The sequence below is a fragment of the Oncorhynchus mykiss genome, chromosome 10 (assembly GCF_057628025.1).
Source record: "Oncorhynchus mykiss isolate SJ-2025 chromosome 10, ASM5762802v1, whole genome shotgun sequence".
Classification (NCBI taxonomy): domain Eukaryota; kingdom Metazoa; phylum Chordata; class Actinopteri; order Salmoniformes; family Salmonidae; genus Oncorhynchus; species Oncorhynchus mykiss.
The window spans coordinates 15,462,501-15,489,436 of NC_143031.1; the positions used below are offsets into that span (position 1 = coordinate 15,462,501).

Sequence of the window (26,936 nt, forward strand, 5' to 3'; positions counted from 1 at the left end):
GGGGGAAAGGAGAGATGGATGGGGAAAGGGGGAGGGAGAGAGGGAATGGGGGAAAGGAGAGATCGGTGGGGAAAGGGGGAGGGAAGAGAGGGAATGGGGGAAAGGAGAGATGGATGGTGAAAGGGGGAGGGAGAGAGGGAATGGGGGGAAAGGAGAGATGGAAAGGGGGAGGGAGAGAGGGAATGGGGGGAAAGGAGAGATGGATGGGGAAAGGGGGAGGGAAGAGGGAATGGGGGAAAGGAGAGATGGATGGGGAAATGGGGAGGAGAGAGGGAATGGGGGGAAAGGAGAGATGGGTGGGGAAAGGGGGAGGGAAGAGAGGGAATGGGGGAAAGGAGAGATGGATGGGGAAAGGGGGGGAGAGAGGAATGGGGGGAAAGGAGAGATGGATGGGGAAAGGGGGAGGGAGAGGGAATGGGGTGAAAGGAGAGATGAATGGGGAAAGGGGGGGAGAGAGGGAATGGGGGGAAAGGAGAGATGATGGGGAAAGGGGGAGGGAGAGGGAATGGGGTGAAAGGAGAGATGAATGGGGGAGGGAGAGAGGGAATGGGGGAAAGGAGAGATGGTGGGGAAAGGGGGAGGGAGAGAGGGAATGGGGGAAAGGAGAGATGGATGGGGAAAGGGGGAGGGAGAGAGAGGGAAGAGAGGGAATGGGGGGAAAGGAGAGATGGATGGGGAAAGGGGGAGGGAGAGAGGGAATGGGGAAAGGAGAGATGGATTGGGAAGGGGGAGGGAAGAGAGGGAATGGGGGGAAAGGAGAGATGGATGGGGAAAGGGGGAGGGAGAGAGGGAATGGGGGAAAGGAGAGATGGATGGGGAAAGGGGGGAGAGAGGGAATGGGGGGAAAGGAGAGATGGATGGGGAAAGGGGGAGGGAGAGGGAATGGGGTGAAAGGAGAGATGAATGGGGAAAGGGGGGGAGAGAGGGAATGGGGGGAAAGGAGAGATGATGGGGAAAGGGGGAGGGAGAGGGAATGGGGTGAAAGGAGAGATGAATGGGGGAGGGAGAGAGGGAATGGGGGAAAGGAGAGATGGATGGGGAAAGGGGGAGGGAGAGAGGGAATGGGGGAAAGGAGAGATGGATGGGGAAAGGGGGAGGGAGAGAGAGGGAAGAGAGGGAATGGGGGAAAGGAGAGATGGATGGGGAAAGGGGGAGGGAGAGAGGGAATGGGGAAAGGAGAGATGGATTGGGAAAGGGGGAGGGAAGAGAGGGAATGGGGGGAAAGGAGAGATGGATGGGGAAAGGGGGAGGGAGAGAGGGAATGGGGGAAAGGAGAGATCGGTGGGGAAAGGGGGAGGGAAGAGAGGGAATGGGGGAAAGGAGAGATGGATGGTGAAAGGGGGAGGGAGAGAGGGAATGGGGGGAAAGGAGAGATGGAAAGGGGGAGGGAGAGAGGGAATGGGGGGAAAGGAGAGATGGATGGGGAAAGGGGGAGGGAGAGGGAATGGGGTGAAAGGAGAGATGAATGGGGGAGGGAGAGAGGGAATGGGGTGAAAGGAGAGATGGATGGGGGAGGGAGAGAGGGAATGGGGGGAAAGGAGAGATGGATGGGAGGGAGAGAGGGAATGGGGGGAAAGGAGATGGATGGGGGAGGGAGAGAGGGAATGGGGGAAAGGAGAGATGGAAAGGGGGAGGGAGAGAGGGCATGGGGGGGAAAGGAGAGATGGATGGGGGAGGGAGAGAGGGAATGGGGTGAAAGGAGAGATGGATGGGGGAGGGAGACAGGGAATGGGGTGAAAGGAGAGATGGATGGGAGGGAGAGAGGGAATGAGGTGAAAGGAGAGATGTATGGGGGAGGGAGAGAGGGAATGGGGTGAAAGGAGAGATGGATGGGGGAGGGAGAGAGGGAATGGGGGGAAAGGAGAGATGGAAAGGGGGAGGGAGAGAGGCTGAAAGAGAGATGGGGGAGGGAGAGAGGGAATGGGGTGAAAGGAGAGATGGATGGGGGAGGGAGACAGGGAATGGGGTGAAAGGAGAGATGGATGGGAGGGAGAGAGGGAATGAGGTGAAAGGAGAGATGTATGGGGGAGGGACAGAGGGAATGGGGTGAAAGGAGAGATGGATGGGGGAGGGAGAGAGGGAATGGGGGGAAAGGAGAGATGGATGGGAGGGAGAGAGGGAATGGGGTGAAAGGAGAGATGAAAGGGGGAGGGAGAAGGAATGGGGTGAAAGGAGAGATGAAAGGGGGAGGGAGAAGGAATGGGGTGAAGGAGAGATGGATGGGGGAGGGAGAGAGGGAATGGGGTGAAGGAGAGATGGATGGGGGAGGGAGAGAGGGAATGGGGTGAAAGGAGAGATGAAAGGGGGAGGGAGAAGGAATGGGGTGAAAGGAGAGATTGATGGGGGAGGGAGAGAGGGAATGGGGTGAAATGAGAGATGGATGGGGAAAGGGGGAGGGAGAGAGGGAATGGGGGGAAAGGAGAGATGGGTGGGGGAGGGAGAGAGTGAATGGGGTGAAAGGAGAGATGGATGGGGAAGGGGGAGGGAGAGGGAATGGGGTGAAAGGAGAGATGGATGGGGAATGGGGGAGGGAGATGGATGGGGAAATGGGGAGGGAGAGAGGGAATGAGGGGAAAGGAGAGATGGATGGGGAAAGGGGGAGGGAGAGGGAATGGGGGGGAAAGGAGAGATGGATGGGGAAAGGGGGAGGGAGAGAGGGAATGGGGTGAAAGGAGAGATGGATGGGGGAGGGAGAGAGGGAATGGGGTGAAATGAGAGATTGATGGGGGAGGGAGAGGAATGAGGGGAAAGGAGTGATGGATGAGGAAAGGGGGAGGGAGAGAGGGAATGGGGTGAAAGGAGAGATGGATGGCGGATAGAGAGAGGGAATGGGGTGAAAGGAGAGATGGATGGGGGAAAGGGGGAGGGAAAGAGGGAATGGGGTGAAAGGAGAGATGGATGGGGAATGGGGGAGGGAGATAGGGAATGGGGGGAAAGGAGAGATGGATGGGGAAAGGGGGAGAGAGAGCGAGAGGAGTGGACATTAAAACCAGGGACCTTGTAATTCTGTTTCCCTGACATTAATTAGCTGTGGTTGGTTTGTTTAAACACAGGGCAGTAAAAATGAATCACTCCTTTCCTGTGTGGGCTGGTTCCAGACATAAGCGGTCTCACTCTGGTCTCAACTTAATATTGAGAGTTATAATAGTATAAGTTCAAAATTGTTGTTAGTCACTCTCACTCAGATTCGCATGAAATGTGTTATAAAATAGCAATCATTATCTACGCATCATGGCAAAATGTCTGGAATTGCAGGAAATTAACTTAAATAAAAAAATGTTCTCTCCACCATCAGAACCACTAAAATGTTTTGCCTGCTTGGTGGACAGAAACCAAATGTCGCTTAAGGTCCCCAAAAGGCTAGAGGTGGCCCTGCCTCTGCTGCTGGGTGTTGGAGAGAGAGCAGGAGATCATCCTGACTGTCCTCCCCCAGCTTTGGTCTGCTGAAGGAGAGGAGTGTTCATCTTGGCCTCGACTGACTGTTTGAGAGAGAGACACACACACACACACACACACACACATTTTCTCTTTGCTCTCTCCGTCCCACACACACACTGTCACACACACTCCCTACATTGCATTATCTATTTGTGCTGGCAGACACCCTTGTTGGCCAAGGCAATTTCCACTCGGCTGTCTGCCTGGGTTTTTACATATGGCCTTTTCATATACTGTACAGCCCAGAACTTACTGGGGTCTCGCTCTCTCTCTTGGGGTCTCGCTCTCTCTCTCAGCCTCTCGCTCTCTCTCTCAGCCTCTCGCTCTCTCTCTCTGCTTCTCGCTCTCTCTCAGCCTCTCGCTCTCTCTTTCTGCTTCTCGCTCTCTCTCAAAGCCACTCGCGCGCTCTCTCAGCCTCTCTCTCTCTCTCTTAGCCTCTCACGCGCTCTCTCTCTGCTTCTCGTTCTCTCTCTCTCAGCCTCTCGCTCTCGCTCTCTCTCTCAGCCTCTCGCTCTCTCTCTCAGCCTCTCACGCACTCCCTCAGCCTCTCGCTCTCTCTCTCAGCCTCTCATGCGCTCCCTCAGCCTCTCATGCGCCCCTCAGCCTCTCGCTCTCTCCCTCAGCCTCTCGCTCTCTCTCTTAGCCTCTCACGCGCTCCCTCAGCCTCTCGCTCTCTCTCTCTGCTTCTCGCTCTCTCTCTCTCTCTCTCTCAGCCTCTCGCTCTCTCAGCCTCTTGCTCTCTTTCTCAGCCTCTCACGCGCTCCCTCAGCCTCTCGCTCTCTCTCTCAGCCTCTCATGCGCTCCCTCAGCCTCTCATGCGCTCCCTCAGCCTCTCGCTCTCTCCCTCAGCCTCTCGCTCTCTCCCTCAGCCTCTCGCTCTCTCTCTCAGCCTCTCGCTCTCTCTCTCAGCCTCTCGCTCTCTCTCTCAGCCTCTCGCTCTCTCTCTCAGCCTCTCACGCGCTCTCTCAGCCTCTCACGCGCTCTCTCAGCCTCTCGCTCGCTCCCTCAGCCTCTCGCTCGCTCCCTCAGCCTCTCACGCGCTCTCTCTCTGCTTCTCGTTCTCTTTCTGCTTCTCGCTCTCTTTCTCTGCTTCTCGCTCGCTCTCTCTCTCTCAATTGAATTCAAGGGGCTTTATTGGCATGGGAATCATATTTTAACATTGCCAAAGCATGTGAAGTAGATAATATACAAAAGTGAAATAAACAATAAAAATGAACAGTAAACATTACCAAAAGAATAAAGACATTACAAATGTCATATTATGTATATATACGGTGTTGTAACGATGTGCAAATTATTAAAGTACAAAAGGGAAAATAAATAAGCATAAATATGGGTTGTATTTACAATGGTGTTTGTTATTCACTGGTTGACCCTTTCTTGTGGCAACAGGTCACAAATCTTGCTGTTGTGATGGCACATTGTGGTATTTCACCCAGTAGATATGGGAGTTTATCAAAATCGGGTTTGTTTTCGAATTCTTTGTGGATCTGTGTAATCTGAGGGAAATATGTGTCTTTAATATGGTCATGCATTTGGCAGGAGGTTATGAAGTGCAGCTCAGTTTCCATCTCATTTTGTGGGCAGTGTGCACATAGGCCGCCGTAGGCAGACAGGCTTTCTCAATAGCAAGGCTATGCTCACTGAGTCTGTACATAGTCAAAGCTTTCCTTAAGTGTGGGTCACTCACAGTGGTCAGGTATTCCGCCACTGTGTACTCTCTGTTTGGAGCCAAATAGTGTTCTAGTTTGCTCTGTTTTTTTGTTAATTACTTGACACATTGGAAAGAATTATCTTTTTGTTTTCTCATGATTTGGTTGGGTCTAATTGTGTTGCTCTCCTGGGGCTCTGTGGGGTCTGTTTGTGAACAGAGCCCCAGAACCAGCTTGCTTAGGGGACTCTATAGGTGATGGCTTTGTTATGGAAGGCTTGGGAACCGCTTCCTTTTATGTGGTTGTAGAATTTAACTTCTCTTTTCTGGATTTTGATCATTAGCGGGTATCAGCCTAATTCTGCTCTGCATGCATTATTTGGTGTTTTACGTTGTACACAGAGGATATTTTTGCAGAATTCTGCATGCAGAGATTTAGTGAATTCTTGGTTGGTGAGCGACCCCAGACCTTACAACCATGAAGGGAAATGGGTTCTGTAACTGATTAAAGTATTTTTTGCCAGATCCTAATTGGTATGTTGAATTTTATGTTCCTTTTGATGGCATAGAATTCCCTTCTTGCCTTGTCCCTCAGATCGTTCACAGCTCTGTGGAAATTACCTGTGGTGCTGATGTTTAGGCCGAGGTATGTGTAGTTTTTTTGTGTGTTCTAGGGCAACTGTGTCTAGAAGTAATTTGTAGTTGTGATCCTGGTGACTGGACCTTTTTTGGAACACCATTATTTTTGTCTTTCAGAGATTTACTGTCAGGGCCCAGGTTAATGCCATTAATGTCTGTTGGAATGTCTGTGAGAGGTTGGGGTGGAGTTTACTGTCGAGATGTTTATATTGGGGTACAGGTATTCGAAGAAGGAAAAGGCCAAATATGTATTGTTGAATTATCTGTTTGCTCAGGCAAAGTTGGTTATTTGGCTAACAAGGAAGAAAAGGGTCAAAGGTGGGGGGATAACAGACCCAGGTCTCTGCGCCCCTTAGGGTGGGATTTGAGATATAGAGATGTTTCAAGAGATATGGTGTGTCGGGGGGGCCGTCTGTACAGCTGGGGAAGATGGGTTGGATGTTTTTTGTGTCATGGGGTAGAGTGCAAGGTGAGTACACAGTACAGGGGATATTTATTTTTTAAAAGGGGGTGGTGGTAGTCAGGTGTTAATGAAATGAGGATGTATCATTTAAAGAAAGTCAAAGTCTCTCTCTACCTAACCCCTCCCTAATACTACCTAACCCTTAACCAATACTACCTAACCACTACCTAATACTACCTAACCCTTACCTAATATTACCTAACCCTTACCCAATACTACCTAACCACTACCTAATACTACCTAACCCTTACCCAATACTACCTAACCCTTACCCAATACTACCTAACCACTACCTAACCCCTACCTAATACTACCTAACCCATACCCAATACTACCTAACCACTACCTAACCCCTACCTAATACTACCTAACCCCTACCTAATACTACCTAACCCTTACCTAATACTACCTAACCCCTACCTGATACTACCTAACCATTACCTAATACTACCTAACCCTTACCTAATACTACCTAACCCTTACCTAATACTACCTAACCCCTACCTAATACTACCTAACCCTTACCCAATACTACCTAACCCTTACCCAATACTACCTAACCACTACCTAACCCCTACCTAATACTACCTAACCCATACCCAATACTACCTAACCACTACCTAACCCCTACCTAATACTACCTAACCCCTACCTAATACTACCTAACCCTTACCTAATACTACCTAACCCCTACCTGATACTACCTAACCATTACCTAATACTACCTAACCCTTACCTAATACTACCTAACCCTTACCTAATACTACCTAACCCCTACCTAATATTACCTAACCCTTACCCAATACTACCTAACCACTACCTAACCCCTACCTAATACTACCTAACCCCTACCTAATACTACCTAACCACTACCTAATACTACCTAACCACTACCTAATACTACCTAACCCCTACCTAATACTACCTAATACTACCTAACCCCTACCTAATACTACCTAACCCTTACCTAATATTACCGAACCCTTACCTAATACTACCTAACCCCTACCTAATACTACCTAACCCTTACCCAATACTACCTAACCCTTACCTAATACTACCTAACCCCTACCTAATACTACCTAACCCTTACCTAATACTACCTAACCCTTACCCAATACTACCTGACCCTTACCCAATACTACCTAACCCCTACCTAATACTACCTAACCCTTACCTAATATTACCGAACCCTTACCTAATACTACCTAACCCCTACCTAATACTACCTAACCCCTACCCAATACTACCTAACCCCTACCTAATACTACCTAACCCCTACCTAATACTACCTAACCCCTACCTAATACTACCTAACCCTTACCTAATATTACCGAACCCCTACCTAATACTACCTAACCCCTACCTAATACTACCTAACCACTACCTAATACTACCTAACCACTACTCAATACTGCCTAACCCTTACCTAATACTACCTAACCCCTACCTAATACTACCTAACCCTTACCCAATACTACCTAACCCCTACCTAATACTACCTAACCACTACCTAATACTACCTAACCCCTACCTAATACTACCTAACCCTTACCCAATACTACCTAACCCCTACCTAATACTACCTAACCACTACCTAATACTACCTAACCCCTACCTAATACTACCTAACCCTTACCCAATACTACCTAACCCTTACCTAATACTACCTAACCCCTACCTAATACTACCTAACCACTACCTAATACTACCTAACCCCTACCTAATACTACCTAACCCTTACCTAATATTACCGAACCCCTACCTAATACTACCTAACCCCTACCTAATACTACCTAACCACTACCTAATACTACCTAACCACTACTCAATACTACCTAACCCTTACCTAATACTACCTAACCCCTACCTAATACTACCTAACCCTTACCCAATACTACCTAACCCCTACCTAATACTACCTAACCACTACCTAATACTACCTAACCCCTACCTAATACTACCTAACCCTTACCCAATACTACCTAACCCCTACCTAATACTACCTAACCACTACCTAATACTACCTAACCCCTACCTAATACTACCTAACCCTTACCCAATACTACCTAACCCTTACCTAATACTACCTAACCCTTACCTAATACTACCTAACCCCTACCTAATACTACCTAACCACTACCTAATACTACCTAACCCCTACCTAATACTACCTAACCACTACCTAATACTACCTAACCATTACCCAATACTACCTAACCCCTACCTAATACTACCTAACCACTACCTAATACTACCTAACCCCTACCTAATACTACATAACCCTTACCCAATACTACCTAACCACTACCTAACCCCTACCTAATACTACCTAATACTACCTAACCCTTACCTAATACTACCTAACCCCACCTAATACTACCTAACCACTACATAATACTACTTAACCCTTACCTAATACTACCTAACCCCTACCTAATACTACCTAACCACTACCTAACCCCTACCTAATACTACCTAACCACTACCTAACCCCTACCTAATACTACCTAACCCTTACCCAATACTACCTAACCCCTACCTAATACTACCTAACCACTACCTAATACTACCTAACCCCTACCTAATACTACCTAACCCTTACCCAATACTACCTAACCCTTACCTAATATTACCGAACCCTTACCTAATACTACCTAACCCCTACCTAATACTACCTAACCCCTACCCAATACTACCTAACCCCTACCTAATACTACCTAACCCCTACCTAATACTACCTAACCCCTACCTAATACTACCTAACCCTTACCTAATATTACCGAACCCCTACCTAATACTACCTAACCCCTACCTAATACTACCTAACCACTACCTAATACTACCTAACCACTACTCAATACTGCCTAACCCTTACCTAATACTACCTAACCCCTACCTAATACTACCTAACCCTTACCCAATACTACCTAACCCCTACCTAATACTACCTAACCACTACCTAATACTACCTAACCCCTACCTAATACTACCTAACCCTTACCCAATACTACCTAACCCCTACCTAATACTACCTAACCACTACCTAATACTACCTAACCCCTACCTAATACTACCTAACCCTTACCCAATACTACCTAACCCTTACCTAATACTACCTAACCCCTACCTAATACTACCTAACCACTACCTAATACTACCTAACCCCTACCTAATACTACCTAACCCTTACCTAATATTACCGAACCCCTACCTAATACTACCTAACCCCTACCTAATACTACCTAACCACTACCTAATACTACCTAACCACTACTCAATACTACCTAACCCTTACCTAATACTACCTAACCCCTACCTAATACTACCTAACCCTTACCCAATACTACCTAACCCCTACCTAATACTACCTAACCACTACCTAATACTACCTAACCCCTACCTAATACTACCTAACCCTTACCCAATACTACCTAACCCCTACCTAATACTACCTAACCACTACCTAATACTACCTAACCCCTACCTAATACTACCTAACCCTTACCCAATACTACCTAACCCTTACCTAATACTACCTAACCCTTACCTAATACTACCTAACCCCTACCTAATACTACCTAACCACTACCTAATACTACCTAACCCCTACCTAATACTACCTAACCCTTACCCAATACTACCTAACCCCTACCTAATACTACATAACCCTTACCCAATACTACCTAACCCCTACCTAATACTACCTAACCCTTACCCAATACTACCTAACCCCTACCTAATACTACCTAACCACTACCTAATACTACCTAACCACTACTCAATACTACCTAACCCTTACCTAATACTACCTAACCCCTACCTAATACTACCTAACCCTTACCCAATACTACCTAACCCCTACCTAATACTACCTAACCACTACCTAATACTACCTAACCATTACCCAATACTACCTAACCCCTACCTAATACTACCTAACCCCTACCTAATACTACCTAACCCTTACCCAATACTACCTAACCACTACCTAACCCCTACCTAATACTACCTAACCCTTACCCAATACTACCTAACCCCTACCTAATACTACCTTACCACTACCTAATACTACCTAACCATTACCCAATACTACCTAACCCCTACCTAATACTACCTAACCCCTACCTAATACTACATAACCCTTACCCAATACTACCTAACCACTACCTAACCCCTACCTAATACTACCTAATACTACCTAACCCTTACCTAATACTACCTAACCCCACCTAATACTACCTAACCACTACATAATACTACTTAACCCTTACCTAATACTACCTAACCCCTACCTAATACTACCTAACCACTACCTAACCCCTACCTAATACTACCTAACCACTACCTAACCCCTACCTAATACTACCTAACCCTTACCCAATACTACCTAACCCCTACCTAATACTACCTAACCACTACCTAATACTACCTAACCCCTACCTAATACTACCTAACCCTTACCCAATACTACCTAACCCTTACCTAATACTACCTAACCCCTACCTAATACTACCTAACCACTACCTAATACTACCTAACCCCTACCTAATACTACCTAACCCTTACCCAATACTACCTAACCCCTACCTAATACTACATAACCCTTACCCAATACTACCTAACCCCTACCTAATACTACCTAACCCTTACCCAATACTACCTAACCCCTACCTAATACTACCTAACCACTACCTAATACTACCTAACCACTACTCAATACTACCTAACCCTTACCTAATACTACCTAACCCTTACCTAATACTACCTAACCCTTACCCAATACTACCTAACCCCTACCTAATACTACCTAACCACTACCTAATACTACCTAACCCCTACCTAATACTACCTAACCCTTACCTAATATTACCGAACCCCTACCTAATACTACCTAACCCCTACCTAATACTACCTAACCACTACCTAATACTACCTAACCACTACTCAATACTACCTAACCCTTACCTAATACTACCTAACCCCTACCTAATACTACCTAACCACTACCCAATACTACCTAACCCTTACCTAATACTACCTAACCCTTACCTAATACTACCTAACCCTTACCTATTACTACCTAATACTACCCTACCCGTACCTAATACTACCTAACCCCTACCTAATACTACCTTACCCAATACTACCTAACCCTTACCTAATACTACCTAACCCTTACCTATTACTACCTAATACTACCCTACCCGTACCTAATACTACCTAACCCCTACCTAATACTACCTAACCCTTACCTAATACTACCTAACCATTACCTAATACTACCTAACCACTACCCAATACTACCTAACCCTTACCTAATACTACCTAACCCTTACCTAATACTACCTAACCCTTACCTATTACTACCTAATACTACCCTACCCGTACCTAATACTACCTAACCCCTACCTAATACTACCTTACCTAATACTACCTAACCCTTACCTAATACTACCTAACCCTTACCTATTACTACCTAATACTACCCTACCCGTACCTAATACTACCTAACCCCTACCTAATACTACCTTACCTAATACTACCTAACCACTACCTAACCCCTACCTAATACTACCTAACCCTTACCTAATACTACCTAACCCCTACCTAATACTACCTAACCCTTACCTAATACTACCTAACCTCTACCTAACCCCTACCTAATACTACCTAACCACTACCTAACCCCTACCTAATACTACCTAACCCTTACCTAATACTACCTAACCACTACCTAACCCCTACCTAATACTACCTAACCCTTACCTAACCCCTACCTAATACTACCTAACCACTACCTAACCCCTACCTAATACTACCTAACCCTTACCTAATACTACCTAACCCCTACCTAATACTACCTAACCACTACCTAACCCCTACCTAATACTACCTAATACTACCTAACCCTTACCTAATACTACCTAACCCCTACCTAATACTACCTAACCCTTACCCAATACTACCTAACCACTACCTAACCCTTACCTAATACTACCTAACACTTACCTAATACTACCTAACCCCTACCTAATACTACCTAACCCTTACCCAATACTACCTAACCACTACCTAACCCTTACCTAATACTACCTAACCCTTACCTAATACTACCTAACCCTTACCTAATACTACCTAACCCTTACCTAATACTACCTAACCACTACTCAATACTACCTAACACTTACCTAATACTACCTAACCCCTACCTAATACTACCTAACCCTTACCCAATACTACCTAACCACTACCTAACCCTTACCTAATACTACCTAACCCTTACCTAATACTACCTAACCCCTACCTAATACTACCTAACCTTTACCTAATACTACCTAACCCCTACCTAATACTACCTAACCCTTACCTAATACTACCTAAACCCTACCTAATACTACCTAACCCCTACCTAATACTACCTAACCACTACCCAATACTACCTAACCCTTACCTAATACTACCTAAACTTACCTAATACTACCTAACCCTTACCTATTACTACCTAATACTACCCTACCCGTACCTAATACTACCTAACCCCTACCTAATACTACCTTACCCAATACTACCTAACCCTTACCTAATACTACCTAACCCTTACCTATTACTACCTAATACTACCCTACCCGTACCTAATACTACCTAACCCCTACCTAATACTACCTAACCCTTACCTAATACTACCTAACCATTACCTAATACTACCTAACCACTACCCAATACTACCTAACCCTTACCTAATACTACCTAACCCTTACCTAATACTACCTAACCCTTACCTATTACTACCTAATACTACCCTACCCGTACCTAATACTACCTAACCCCTACCTAATACTACCTTACCTAATACTACCTAACCCTTACCTAATACTACCTAACCCTTACCTATTACTACCTAATACTACCCTACCCGTACCTAATACTACCTAACCCCTACCTAATACTACCTTACCTAATACTACCTAACCACTACCTAACCCCTACCTAATACTACCTAACCCTTACCTAATACTACCTAACCCCTACCTAATACTACCTAACCCTTACCTAATACTACCTAACCTCTACCTAACCCCTACCTAATACTACCTAACCACTACCTAACCCCTACCTAATACTACCTAACCCTTACCTAATACTACCTAACCACTACCTAACCCCTACCTAATACTACCTAACCCTTACCTAACCCCTACCTAATACTACCTAACCACTACCTAACCCCTACCTAATACTACCTAACCCTTACCTAATACTACCTAACCCCTACCTAATACTACCTAACCACTACCTAACCCCTACCTAATACTACCTAATACTACCTAACCCCTACCTAATACTACCTAACCCCTACCTAATACTACCTAACCCTTACCCAATACTACCTAACCACTACCTAACCCCTACCTAATACTACCTAACCCTTACCTAATACTACCTAACCCCTACCTAATACTACCTAACCCTTACCTAATACTACCTAACCCTTACCTATTACTACCTAATACTACCCTACCCGTACCTAATACTACCTAACTCCTACCTAATACTACCTAACCCTTACCCAATACTACCTAACCTTTACCTAATACTACCTAACCACTACCTAACCCCTACCTAATACTACCTAATACTACCTAAGCCCTACCTAATACTACCTAACCCTTACCTAATACTACCTAACCCTTACCCAATACTACCTAACCCCTACCTAATACTACCTAACCACTACCTAATACTACCTAACCCCTACCTAATACTACCTAACCCTTACCTAATACTACCTAACCCCTACCTAATACTACCTAACCCCTACCTAATACTACCTAACCCTTACCTAATACTACCTAACCCTTACCTAATACTACCTAACCCCTACCTAATACTACCTAACCCCTACCTAATACTACCTAACCCTTACCTAATACTACCTAACCACTACCTAACCCTTACCTAATACTACCTAACCCTTACCCAATACTACCTAACCCCTACCTAATACTACCTAACCACTACCTAATACTACCTAACCATTACCTAATACTACCTAACCCCTACCTAATACTATCTAACCCCTACCTAATACTACCTAACCCCTACCTAATACTACCTAACCCTTACCTAATACTACCTAACCACTACCTAACCCTTACCTAATACTACCTAACCCTTACCTAATACTACCTAACCCTTACCTAATACTACCTAACCCTTACCTGATACTACCTAACCACTACATAATACTATCTAACCACTGCCTAACCCCTACCTAATACTACTTAACCACTACGGATGGGGAGGATTGTGTAGTGAATGTGTAGTTTATGTACTACTCAAGATACACAGGAAAGTGTTCAGTAGGAAAACAGTAGTGTTTCCCGTAGTAATCAGGTAGAGATGTTTACTACTTGATGTTGGTAGTAAATAAGTAGTCATTATTTTTTGGCTCTGCACGGTGCCGTGGGCCTGTGGCTGATGTCCTTGAGTATTTTTATTCATGGGGTTGGGGCTCTGTGCTTATTTTGGGACGAATATGATGGCTTTGTATTCACAAATACTGTGTAGTGTTAATTGGAACTTTTATTTGACCGCTGCCAACCGCGAAAGTACTTGTTTTGTGCTTACAATATAACTCTTAAATGAACCTAAATGGACTGCTGCATACAATGTACAGCCTGAGAGATGGTCATGTTTAGCCTAAAACCTGTCATTTCTTCTCAAATTCAAACTGCTATACAGATGCAAATGATTGTGATAATTTAACTGAATCTCTCTGTCCTTCTCTGTTGTATTGTGTCAGGTGTCAACCCTCTCTCTTTGTGTTTTCTGTCAGGTGTTCCGGACGGACTTCATCACAGCCATGAAGCTGCCAGACTCGGCCCAGCTGGGCCCCGATGACTTCTATGTGCTGTCAGACCCCTGGAGACAGGAGTGGGAGAAGGGGGTCCAGGTCCCTGCCAGCATAGACGCCATCCCAGAACCTGTCGTCAGGTAGGGGCGATGCTGACTGTTTGAATGCTTTGACTGCTCTAATACAGTACGACCATGGAACAACCACACTTAATGGGATACTTCGGGATTTTGAAATGAAACCAGTGGCGCAGTGGTCTAAGGCACTGCATCTCAGTGTAAGAGGCGTCACTACGGTCCCTGGTTCGAATCCAGGCTGTATCACATCCGGCTGTGATTGGGAGTCCCATAGGGCGGCGCACATTTGGCTCAGCGTCGTTAGGGTTTGGCCGGGATAGGCCGTCATTGTAAATTAGAATTTGTTCATAACCTCTCTGGGATATGTGGGACGGTAGCGCCAACAGCCAGGGAAAAGTGCAGGGCGCCAAATTCAAAACAACAAAAATCTCATAATTAAAATTCCTCAAGCATGCAAGTATTTTACACCATTTTAAAGATAAAATTCTCGTTAATCCAGTCACAGTGTCTCATTTCAAAAAAGCTTTACAGCTTACAACGATTATGTTAGGTCACCACCAAGTCACAGAAAAACACAGCCATTTTTCCAGCCAAAGAGAGGAGTCTCAAAAAGCACAATTAGAGATAAAATTAATCACTAACCTTTGATGATCTTCATCAGATGACACTCATAGGACTTCATGTTACACAATACATGTATGTTTTGTTCGCTAAAGTGCATATTTATATTTAAAAAATCAAATTTTACATTGGCGCGTTACGTTCATTATTTATGTCCAAATAGCTTCTTTTGTTAGGGCATTTGGTAAACAAATCCAAACGCGAGTTCAGGTCCAGCCGAACGTCGGACGAAAAGTTCAAAAAGTTATATTACTGGTCGTAGAAACTTGTCAAACTAAGTATTGAATCAATCTTTAGGATGTTTTTATCATAAATCTTCAATAATGTTCCAACCGGAGAATTCCTATGTCTGTAGAAAAGCAATGGAAGGAAAGCTAACTCTCTCGTGACCGCACGATACGAGCCTGTGGCAATCTGCCAGACACCTGGCTCATTCCCCTCTCATTCGGCCCCACTTCACAGTAGAAGCCTCAAACAAGGTTCTAAAGACTGTTGACGTCTAGTGGAAGCCTTAGGAAGTGCAACATAACCAATATCCCACTGTATCTACAATAGGGGCTGAGTTAAAAAACTACAAGCCTCAGATTTCCCACTTCCTGGTTGGATTTTTCTCAGGTTTTCGCCTGCCATATGAGTTTTGTTATACTCACAGACATCATTCAAACAGTTTTAGAAATTTCAGAGTGTTTTCTATCCAATACTCCAACTGGTCGGATGATCTGGCTCTCAGTCTTCCTCTTGGCCGTGGCCAGTTGGGGGATTGCTCCTTTGGGATGAGGGCAAGTTCCAGGGGTGGGTTTGATCTAACCAGGTGACTGAACAGTCACAGTCGGGGAGGTTCTGACCAGGGAGTTCTGGATGTGGTCCCACCATGTGATGCCGTGTAGAAATCCAAACAACATGTGAGGTCCAGGGTGAGGGTCCATGACACACAAACACACACACACCTTTTACAGGTTTACTGGAAGTTATCTCAGCTGGAGTTTGTGGTCTAGAGATTAGGTCAGGTCAGCTGGAGCATGTGTTCTAGAGATTAGGTCAGGTCAGCTGGAGCATGTGTTCTAGAGATCAGGTCAGCTGGAGTATGTGTTCTAGAGATTAGGTCAGGTCAGCAGGAGTATGTGTTCTAGAGATTAGGTCAGGTCAACTGGAGCATGTGTTCTAGAGATTAGGTCAGGTCAGCTGGAGCATGTGTTCTAGAGATAAGGTCAGGTCAGCTGGAGCATGTGTTCTAGAGATTAGGACAGGTCAACTGGAGCATGTGTTCTAGAGATTAGGTCAGGTCAACTGGAGCATGTGTTCTAGAGATTAGGTCAGGTCAACTGGAGCATGTGTTCTAGAGATTAGGTCAGGTCAGCTGGAGCATGTGTTCTAGAGATAAGGTCAGGTCAGATGGAGCATGTGTTCTAGAGATTAGGTCAGGTCAACTGGAGCATGTGTTCTAGAGATTAGGTCAGGTCAACTGGAGCATGTGTTCTAGAGATTAGGTCAGGTCAGCTGGAGCATGTGTTCTAGAGATTAGATCAGGTCAACTGGAGCATGTGTTCTAGAGATTAGGTCAGGTCAACTGGAGCATGTGTTCTAGAGATTAGGTCAGGTCAGATGGAGCATGTGTTCTAGAGATTAGGTCAGGTCAGATGGAGCATGTGTTCTAGAGATTAGGTCAGGTCAACTGGAGCATGTGTTCTAGAGATTAGGTCAGGTCAGCTGGAGCATGTTTTCTAGAGATCAGGTCAGTTGGAGCATTTGTTCTAGAGATTAGGTCAGGTCAGCTGGAGCATGTGTTCTAGAGATTAGGTCAGGTCAGCTGCATTGTGAGAGAGAGTTAGTAGAGATCCAGAGATCACAGGATCAGAAGAGCTGCTGGGAACATGGAGATGTGGGTCGGGATTCCTCTGACGAGGGAAACTACACAGACTGGGTTGTAGGGTAATTCCTCTCCTAGAGTGAGACTGTGACACCCACACATAGACACGGAGACAGACGGAGGGGCGGACAGAGGGACGGACACACAGGGAGTGAGGCAGGGTCACAAGCTAACAATATCAAATCTCACTGCTTTACTCTCCTACTGCTCATCATACAGGATACACCAGGCCTGGGATAGATAACATGCATGTAGATATAGATAAACCAGGCCTAGTGGTTAGAGTGTTGGACTAGCAGCCGAAAGGTTGCAAGTTCAAATCCCCGAGCTGGCAAGGTAGAAATCTGTCGTTCTGCCCCTGAACAGGCAGTTAACCCACTGTTCCTAGGCCGTCATTGAAAATCAGAATTTGTTCTTAACTGACTTGCCTACGTAGTTAAATAAAATAAAAAATAGATAACATGCAGATATAGATAGATACACCAGGCCTAAATTTGAAAACAAACCCGATTTTGGAAAAATTCCTAAATCTACTAGGTGACATACCACAGTGTGACAAGAGAAGGTCAACCAGTGAAGAACAAACACCATTTTAAATACAACCCATATTTATGCTTATTTATTTTCCCTTTTGTACTTTAACCGTTTGTTACAACACTGTACAGTGGGGCAAAAAAGTATTTAGTCAGCCACCAATTGTGCAAGTTCTCCCACTTAAAAAGATGAGAGAGGCCTGTAATTTTCATCATAGGTACACTTCAACTATGACAGACAAAATGAGAAAAAAAATCCAGAAAATCACATTGTAGGATTTTTTATGAATTTATTTGCAAATTATGGTGGAAAATAAGTATTTGGTCAATAACAAAAGTTTATCTCAATACTTTGTTATATACCCTTTGTTGGCAATGACAGAGGTCAAACGTTTTCTGTAAGTCCTCACAAGGTTTTCTCACACTGTTGCTGGTATTTTGGCCCATTCCTCCATGCAGATCTCCTCTAGAGCAGTGATGTTTTGGGGCTGTTGCTGGGCAACACAGACTTTCAACTCCCTCCAAAGATTTTCTATGGGGTTGAGATCTGGAGACTGGCTAGGCCACTCCAGGACCTTGAAATGCTTCTTACGAAGCCACTCCTTCGTTGCCCGGGCGGTGTTTTTGGGATCATTGTCATGCTGAAAGACCCAGCCACGTTTCATCTTCAATGCCCTTGCTGATGGAAGGAGGTTTTCACTCAAAATCTCACGATACATGGTACTCGATACTCTCATTCATTCTTTAATTTACACAGATCAGTCGTCCTGGTCCCTTTGCAGAAAAACAGCCCCAAAGCATGATGTTTCCACCCCCATGCTTCACAGTAGGTATGGTGTTCTTTGGATGCAACTCAGCATTCTTTGTCCTCCAAACACGACGAGTTGTTGAGTTTTTACCAAAAAGTTATATTTTGGTTTCTTCTGACCATATGACATTCTCCCAGTCTTCTTCTGGATCATCCAAATGCTCTCTAGCAAACTTCAGACGGGCCTGGACATGTACTGGCTTAAGCAGGGGGACACATCTGGCACTGCAGGATTTGAGTCCCTGGCGGCGTAGTGTGTTACTGATGGTAGGCTTTGTTACTTTGGTCCCAGCTCTCAGCAGGTCATTCACTAGGTCCCCCCGTGTGGTTCTGGGATTTTTGCTCACCGTTCTTGTGATCATTTTGACCCCACGGGGTGAGATCTTGCGTGGAGCCCCAGATCGAGGGAGATTATCAGTGGTCTTGTATGTCTTCCATTTCCTAATAATTGCTCCCACAGTTGATTTCTTCAAACCAAGCTGCTTACCTATTGCAGATTCAGTCTTCCCAGCCTGGTGCAGTTCTACAATTTTGTTTCTGGTGTCCTTTGACAGCTCTTTGGTCTTGGCCATAGTGGAGTTTGGAGAGTGACTGTTTGAGGTTGTGGACAGGTGTCTTTTATACTGATAACAAGTTCAAACAGGTGCCATTAATATAAGTAATGAGTGGAGGACAGAGGAGCCTCTTAAAGAAGAAGTTACAGGTCTGTGAGAGCCAGAAATCTTGCTTGTTTGTAGGTGACCAAATACCTATTTTCCACCATAATTTGCAAATAAATTCATTACAAATCCTACAATGTGATTTTCTGGATTTATTTTTCTCATTTTGTCTGTCATAGTTGAAGTGTACCTATGATGAAAATTACAGGCCTCTCTCATATTTTTAAGTGGGAGAACTTGCACAATTGGTGGCTGACTAAATACTTTTTTGCCACACTGTATATATACATAATATGACATTTGTAATGTCTTTATTCTTTTGGAACTTCTTTGAGTGTAATGTTTACTGTTCATTTTTATTTTTTATTTCACTTCTGTATATTATCTACCTCACTAGCTTTGTCAATGTTAACATATGTTTCCCATGCCAATAAAGTCCCTTGAATTGAAATTGATTTAGAGAGAGAGATTGATAAGGAGAGTAATAGGTGAGTGTGGACATATGCACAAATTACCATGAGTTTTCCTTGATCGATTTGATTGATTTAGAATGTGTGGAGATGGAGTGATACATAGCTCAATAAAGGTAGATGAGAAGAGAGTTGATTGCTCTAAGCGGGGGGTATGTTCAAGTTGGTTAGAAAGCTTTGTCCTCCCCCCCTCTGTTCTCTCTGCTCCTGCCTCAGGCTTAGACAGCTAGCTTTAAAATAAATAATGACATCATCTTCCAAAAATTGTGGAAAAGAGAAACTGCAGGGCCTGTCTGGCTCAGCTAGCCTAGTGTTCCTTCTCTCTCTGGGCTTGCTGTCCTCCTCTTACCCTCTGCCGTGCGGTCTCTCTCGCTCTCGGTCTCTGTCTGTCTGTACAAGCTTACTGTGCTACGGCGGTTTCAGCTAAATGCTTTATGGTTGCAGAGAAATACGGTGAGACTGCTGGGTCACTGTGTTTGTGCTCCTCTCTCCCCTTTCTCTTTTCATGGAAGATAACCAACACTGCACTACAGGAGGGGGGGGGGGGGGGGGGGGGGGGGGTAGTAGAGAGACCCTCCCTGGGCCAAGTGCAAGTAATTAGCTGTTGCGTAACAGTCTCATTTGGTAGACAGAGAATGACAAATTGGCACGGTCTCTTTATCCTCAGTCCCCCTTGAAGCACTGGGGACAGAAATAATTACATGTATGAGACTCTCTCCTTTTCTCCAAACAAGATAAGATGAGATAAGGCTTGACACCGCAGCATCAGGCATTTTTCTTTCTGTTTCGACTGTGGTGACAGCGAACTGGAAACCATCATACTTCGAAGACTTTGTCTTTGGTTTGGCCCAAGAGGGGAAGACTTCCTGACCATGTACATGGCTTAGGGACTGAGAGGGGAAGACTTCCTGACCATGTACATGGCTTAGGGACTGAGAGAGGAAGACTTCTTGACCATGTACATGGCTTAGGGACTGAGAGGGGAAGACTTCCTGACCATGTACATGGCTTAGGGACTGAGAGGGGAAGACTTCCTGACCATGTACATGGCTTAGGGACTGAGAGAGGAAGACTTCCTGACCATGTACATGGCTTAGGGACTGAGAGGGGAAGACTTCCTGACCATGTACATGGCTTAGGGACTGAGAGAGGAAGACTTCCTGACCATGTACATGGCTTTGGGGCTGTGAGAAGAGAGGATAGTAAAACAGAAGCTGAGAGAGAGACTGTTGTGCTTGGTGGACCGCAGGTGGGAGAAGGACGTTTAGAGAGCAGAGCCTTGGCCCAGGAAACTAACAGTGGCTCTCCAGGGATTGGGAACAACCTCCGCCCAGTCCTAGAGGCTGTCCCAAATATCATCCTATTCCCTATAATATACTACTTTTGACCAGGGCCCTGTTCAGAAGAAGTGCATTATATAGGCAATAGGGTTCCATTTGGCTGCATCCTCTCCCAGCAGACCAGGAAGTCACAGTACGCTACTTTATGTCCACTTCAACAACTGGGAACTCCCCGAACTCTTCCCATCCATTCAAGACTCCTTCCATGAGGATTATTGACATAAAGAGGCCAGCTCCCAGCCAAGGATGAGTATGGGTCAAGGAGGTTTTAAGAACCCACTGTTCTGTACCAAATCATTACCAGACTGACTGGTGCTGCTGTCTGCCTGCCTGTGCTGCCATGGGTTCAAGACTGACTGATTTGAGCTTGGCTTGCTGCTCTAGCTGACCTAACCGGGTTCAGCTTGGTAATGTTATCTCTGGCCGCAGCCAGCCTGCAGTCTGTCTAACCACGGTGACTCTGCCAGGGCCTGTGGTCTAGCGGTGTCTGCAGAGATCCAGAGCAGACCCAGATTCAAATACTATAAAACAATCTTGCAAATACTTTTGAGTGTTTGCTTTAGCCTGTGACAGATGGGTGGGGTTTGCACTTTTGGGACTATTCTATTGGTTCAATATGTGCCAGGAAGCACAGTCAAGCCCTGCAATAGTATTATGAATATTTTGAATAGTATCTGAACTGAGGTGTGGTCTCCAGTGATCCAGAGCTGCAGTAAAGGCCAGGCTTGGTTAGAGTCCAGGCATACGGTATGGCTGTTATGCTCTCTCAGCAGGGTGGCTGGATGGAGGGGTGAAATCACTTACAGGCCCGGCTTCCCATTACTCTCTCCTGTTAACCATTTCACAGGGATGCCCTCTCCTTGCATTGTCTCATCTATGCCTTGGTGAACTCTGGCCCATTCCCAAATCGACTCTTGCTCGTACTCCTTATGCACAGAAAAGATTTTACGCAATATGGACAAAATTATGCTCAGGTTTGGATTCTGTGGTGAATTTTATATGAGCCGGTAACTCATCAGTGTGTTAGTAGAGCTCCCCGTAGTGGCACATCAGCTCTGTGAGTTGAAGACTTGTTAGTTAAACATGAGATGAAATCCATGCAAGCTGTGCTTGGAATAAGTACATGGATCACTGGAAGTAATTTGTATTCCACCCTAAAGCACAACAGCGATTGTGTGTGTAAGCTGTCCCCAGGGCTGAGCGTGTGTGTGTGTGTGTGTGTGTGTGTGTGTGTGTGTGTGTGTGGGGGGGGGGGGGGGCTTCTGTGTGTTTTATAGTAGGAATCCTTGGGCGGTATGTGGTTGTGTGTTAGTTCTCGCCTGGATATGGGATGTTTGCCTGAGTGGAATTGCGTGTGCGCGTATATAAGGGTTGGACAGTAACCAGATGTTCATACTGTTTCTGTATCATACCGGGGTGTTACAGTATTACCGCTGTAACCAACAAGTTTGATCTTGACATCTAGCCACTTAGCTAGCCAGTTAGCAAACCAAATGCATGACTGGAGCCCTGACCTGAATATGAGTTATTTGTCACATCTTAGATTTCTTATAGTTATACTTAACTTAAGCAGGGGTATTTTGAAATACCTTGGTATACAGTATAAACGGTATATCGCCCAAGCTTAGTGTTTGTGTGTGTGTTAGTTCTCCACTGGGTAGTGAAGCTGAGTATCTTCCCAAGGGAATAGAGTTCTCCCACCCTACAGACACACACACCCGCTCTATCCATCAGTGCTGATGGTTGGACCCGTGTGGCAGATCAAAGCTGTGTGTCATGCATTGTGAGCTGAGCAACATCTGGGCCACCTGAAGGTTCCTAACCAACCCCCATCTGCCTGCCCTCTGTGTCTGTGTGTGTGTGTGTGTGTGTGTGTGTGTGTGTGTGTCTCTACATGTACAGTACCAATCAAACATTTGGACACACCTACTCATTCAAAGGCTTTTTCTTTATTTTACTATTTTCTACATTGTAGAATAATAGTGAAGACATCAACACTATGAAATAACACATATGGAATCATGTAGTAACCAAAAAAGTGTTAAAACAAATACAAATATATTTTATATTTGAGATTATTCAAAGGATCCACCCTTTGCCTTGATGACAGCTTTGCAAACTCTTGGCATTCTCTCATCCAGCTTCAGCTGGAATGCTTTTCCAACCGTCTTGAAGGAGTTCCCACTTATGCTGAGCACATGTTGGCTGCTTTTACTTCACTTTGCGGTCCAACTCATCCCAAACCATCTCAATTGGCTTGAGGTCGGTTGATTGTGGAGGCCAAGTCATCTGATGCAGCACTCAATCACTCTCCTTCTTGGTCAAATAGCCCTTACACAGCCTGGAGGAGTGTTGGGTCATTGTCCTGTTAAAAAACAAATGATAGTTCCAATAAGCACAAGCCAGATGGGATGGCATATTGCTGCAGAATGCTGTGGTAGCCATGCTGGTTAACTGTGCCTTGAATTCTAAATAAATCACAGACAGTGTCACTGGCAAAGCACCATCACACCTCCTCCTCCATGCTTCACGGTGGGAACCACACATGCGCATATGATCCGTTCACCTACTCCGCGTCTCACAAAGACACAGCGGTTGTAACCAAAAATCTCAAATTTGGACTCATCTGTCTAAAGGACAGATGTCCACTGGTCTAATGTCCATTGGTTGTGTTTCTTTGCCCAAGCAAGTCTCTTCTTCTTCTTCTTCTTGTTCTTCTTGTTCTTCTTGTTCTTCTTCTTCTTCTTGTTGTTGTTCTTGTTGTTCTTGTTCTTGTTCTTCTTGTTCTTCTTGTTCTTCTTGTTCTTCTTGTTGTTCATCTTCTTCTTCTTATTCTTATTATTCTTATTATTATTATTATTATTATTATTATTATTATTATTGGTGTCTTTTAGTAGTGATTTCTTTGTTCTTTGCAGTAATTTGACCATGAGGGCCTGATTCATTCAGTCTCCTCTGAACAGTTGATGTTGAGATGTGTCTATTACTTGAACTCTGTGAAGCATTTATTTGGGCTGCAATTTCTGAGGCTGGTAATTCTAATGAACTGATCCTCTGCGGCAGAGGTAACTCTGGCTATTCCATTCCTGTGATGGTCCTCATGAGAGCCAGGTACAACCCTAAATCTGTAAACATGGGCACCCTCATAGACATTATCTTGACCAACTTGCCCTCCAAATACACCTCCTCTGTTTTCAATCAGGATCTCAGCAATCACTGCGTCATTGCCTGTATCCGCTATGGGTCCGCGGTCAAATGACCACCCCTCATCACTGTCAAACGCTCCCTAAAACACTTCTGCAAGCAGGCCTTTCTAGTCGACCTGGCCCGGGTATCCTGGAAGGATATTGACCTCATCTCGTCAGTCGAGGATGCCTGGTCATTCTTTAAAAGTAATTTCCTCACCATCTTAGATAAGCATGCCCCGTTCAAAAAATGCAGAACTAAGAACAGATATAGCCCTTGGTTCACTCCAGACCTGACTGCCCTTGACCAGCACAAAAACATCCTGTGGCGGACTGCAATAGCATTGAATAGTCCCCGCGATATGCAACTGTCCAGGGAGGTCAGAAACCAATACACGCAGTCAGTCAGGAAAGCAAAGGCTAGCTTTTCCAAGCAGAAATTTGCCTCCTGTAGCTCTAACTCCAACTGAGGCTAGGTAACACGGTCACCACAGATAAATCCATGATAATCGAACATTTCGATAAGCATTTCTCAATGGCTGGCCATGCCTTCCTCCTGGCTACTCCAACCCCTGCCAACAGCTCTGCTCTCCCCGCAGCTACTCGCCCAAGCCTCCCCAGCTTCTCCTTCACCCAAATCCAGACAGCAGATGTTCCGAAAGAGCTGCAAAATCTGGACCCATACAAATCAGCTGGGCTAGACAATCTGCACCCTCTCTTTCTAAAACCGCCATTGTTTCAACCCCTATTACCAGCCTGTTCAACCTCTCTTTCGTATCGTCCGAGATCCCTAAAGATTGGAAAGCTGCCGCGGTCATCCCCCTCTTCAAAGGGGATGACACCCTAGACCCAAACTGTTGCAGACCTATATCCATCTTGCCCTGTCTATCTAAAGTCTTCGAAAGCCAAGTTAATAAACGGATCACTGACCATTTTGAATCCCACCGTACCTTCTCCCCTGTGCAATCCGGTTTCCGAGCCGGTCACGGGTGCACCTCAGCCACGCTCAAGGTACTAAACGATATCATAACCGCCATTGATAAAAGACAGTATTGTGCAGCCATCTTCATTGACCTGGCCAAGGCTTTCCACTCTGTTACTCACCATATTCTTATCGGCAGACTCAATAGCCTTCGTTCTTCTAATGACTGCCTCGCCTGGTTCACCAACTACTTTACAGACAGAGTTCAGTGTGTCAAATTGGAGGGCATGTTGTCCGGACCTCTGGCAGTCTCTTTGGGGGTACCACAGGGTTCAATTCTCGGGCCGACTCTTTTCTCTAATTATATCAATGGTGTCGCTCTTGCTGCTGGCGATTCCCTGATCCACCTCTACGCAGACGACACCATTCTGTATACCTCTGGCCCTTCCTTGGACACTGTGATAACTTACCACCAAACGAGCTTCAATGCCATACAACACTCCTTCCGTGTCTCCAACTGCTCTTAAACGCTCGTAAAACCAAATGCATGCTTTTCAACCGTTCGCTGCCCGCACCCGCCCTCCCGACTAGCATCACCACTCTGGACGGTTCCGACCTAGAATATGTGGACAACTATAAATACCTAGGTGTCTGGCTAGACTAAACTTTACTTCCAGACTCATATTAAACATCTCCAATCCAAAATCAAATCTAGAATCGGCTTTCTATTTCGCAACAAAGCCTCCTTCACTCATGCTGCCAAACTTACCCTAGTAAAACTGACTATCCTACCGATCCTCAACTTCGGCGATATCATCTACAAAATAGCTTCCAAGACTATACTCAGCAAACTGGATGCAGTCTATCACAGTGCCATCCGTTTTGTTACCAAAGCCCCTTATAACACCCACCACTGCGACCTGTATGCTCTAGTCGGCTGGCCCTCGCTACATAATCGTCGCCAGACCCACTGGCTCCAGATCATCTATAAGTCTATGCTAGGTTAAGCTCCGTCTTATCTCAGTTCACTGGTCACGATAACAACATCCACCTGTAGCACATGTTCCAGCAGGTACAGTGGGGAGAACAAGTATTTGATACACTACCGATTTTGCAGTTTTTCCTACTTACAAAGCATGTAGAGGTCTGTAATTTGTATCATAGGTACACTTCAACTGTGACGGAATCTAAAACAAAAATCCAGAAAATCACATTGTATAATTTTTAAGTAATTCATTTGCATTTTATTGCATGACATAAGTATTTGATCACCTACCAACCAGTAAGATTTATGGCTCTCACAGACCTGTTCGTTTTTCTTTAAGAAGCCCTCCTGTTCTCCGCTCATTACCTGTATTAACTGCACCTGTTTGAACTCGTTACCTGTATAAAAGACACCTGTCCAT

General features: G+C 45.2%; 1 protein-coding gene across 7 annotated transcripts in view; it reads left to right on the forward strand.

Moving 5' to 3' along the window:
• The window catches only part of LOC110534855 (protein Jade-1), a 287,817-nt gene that overhangs the window by 57,270 nt on the left and 203,611 nt on the right, over nucleotides 1–26,936 (forward strand). For all 7 annotated transcript variants that reach the window (XM_036989745.2, XM_036989744.2, XM_090185916.1 and 4 more), the window contains one exon: nucleotides 15,031–15,188. In XM_036989745.2, the coding sequence (XP_036845640.1) occupies nucleotides 15,031–15,188 (158 nt within the window). The remainder of the gene's footprint in view (nucleotides 1–15,030; nucleotides 15,189–26,936) is intronic.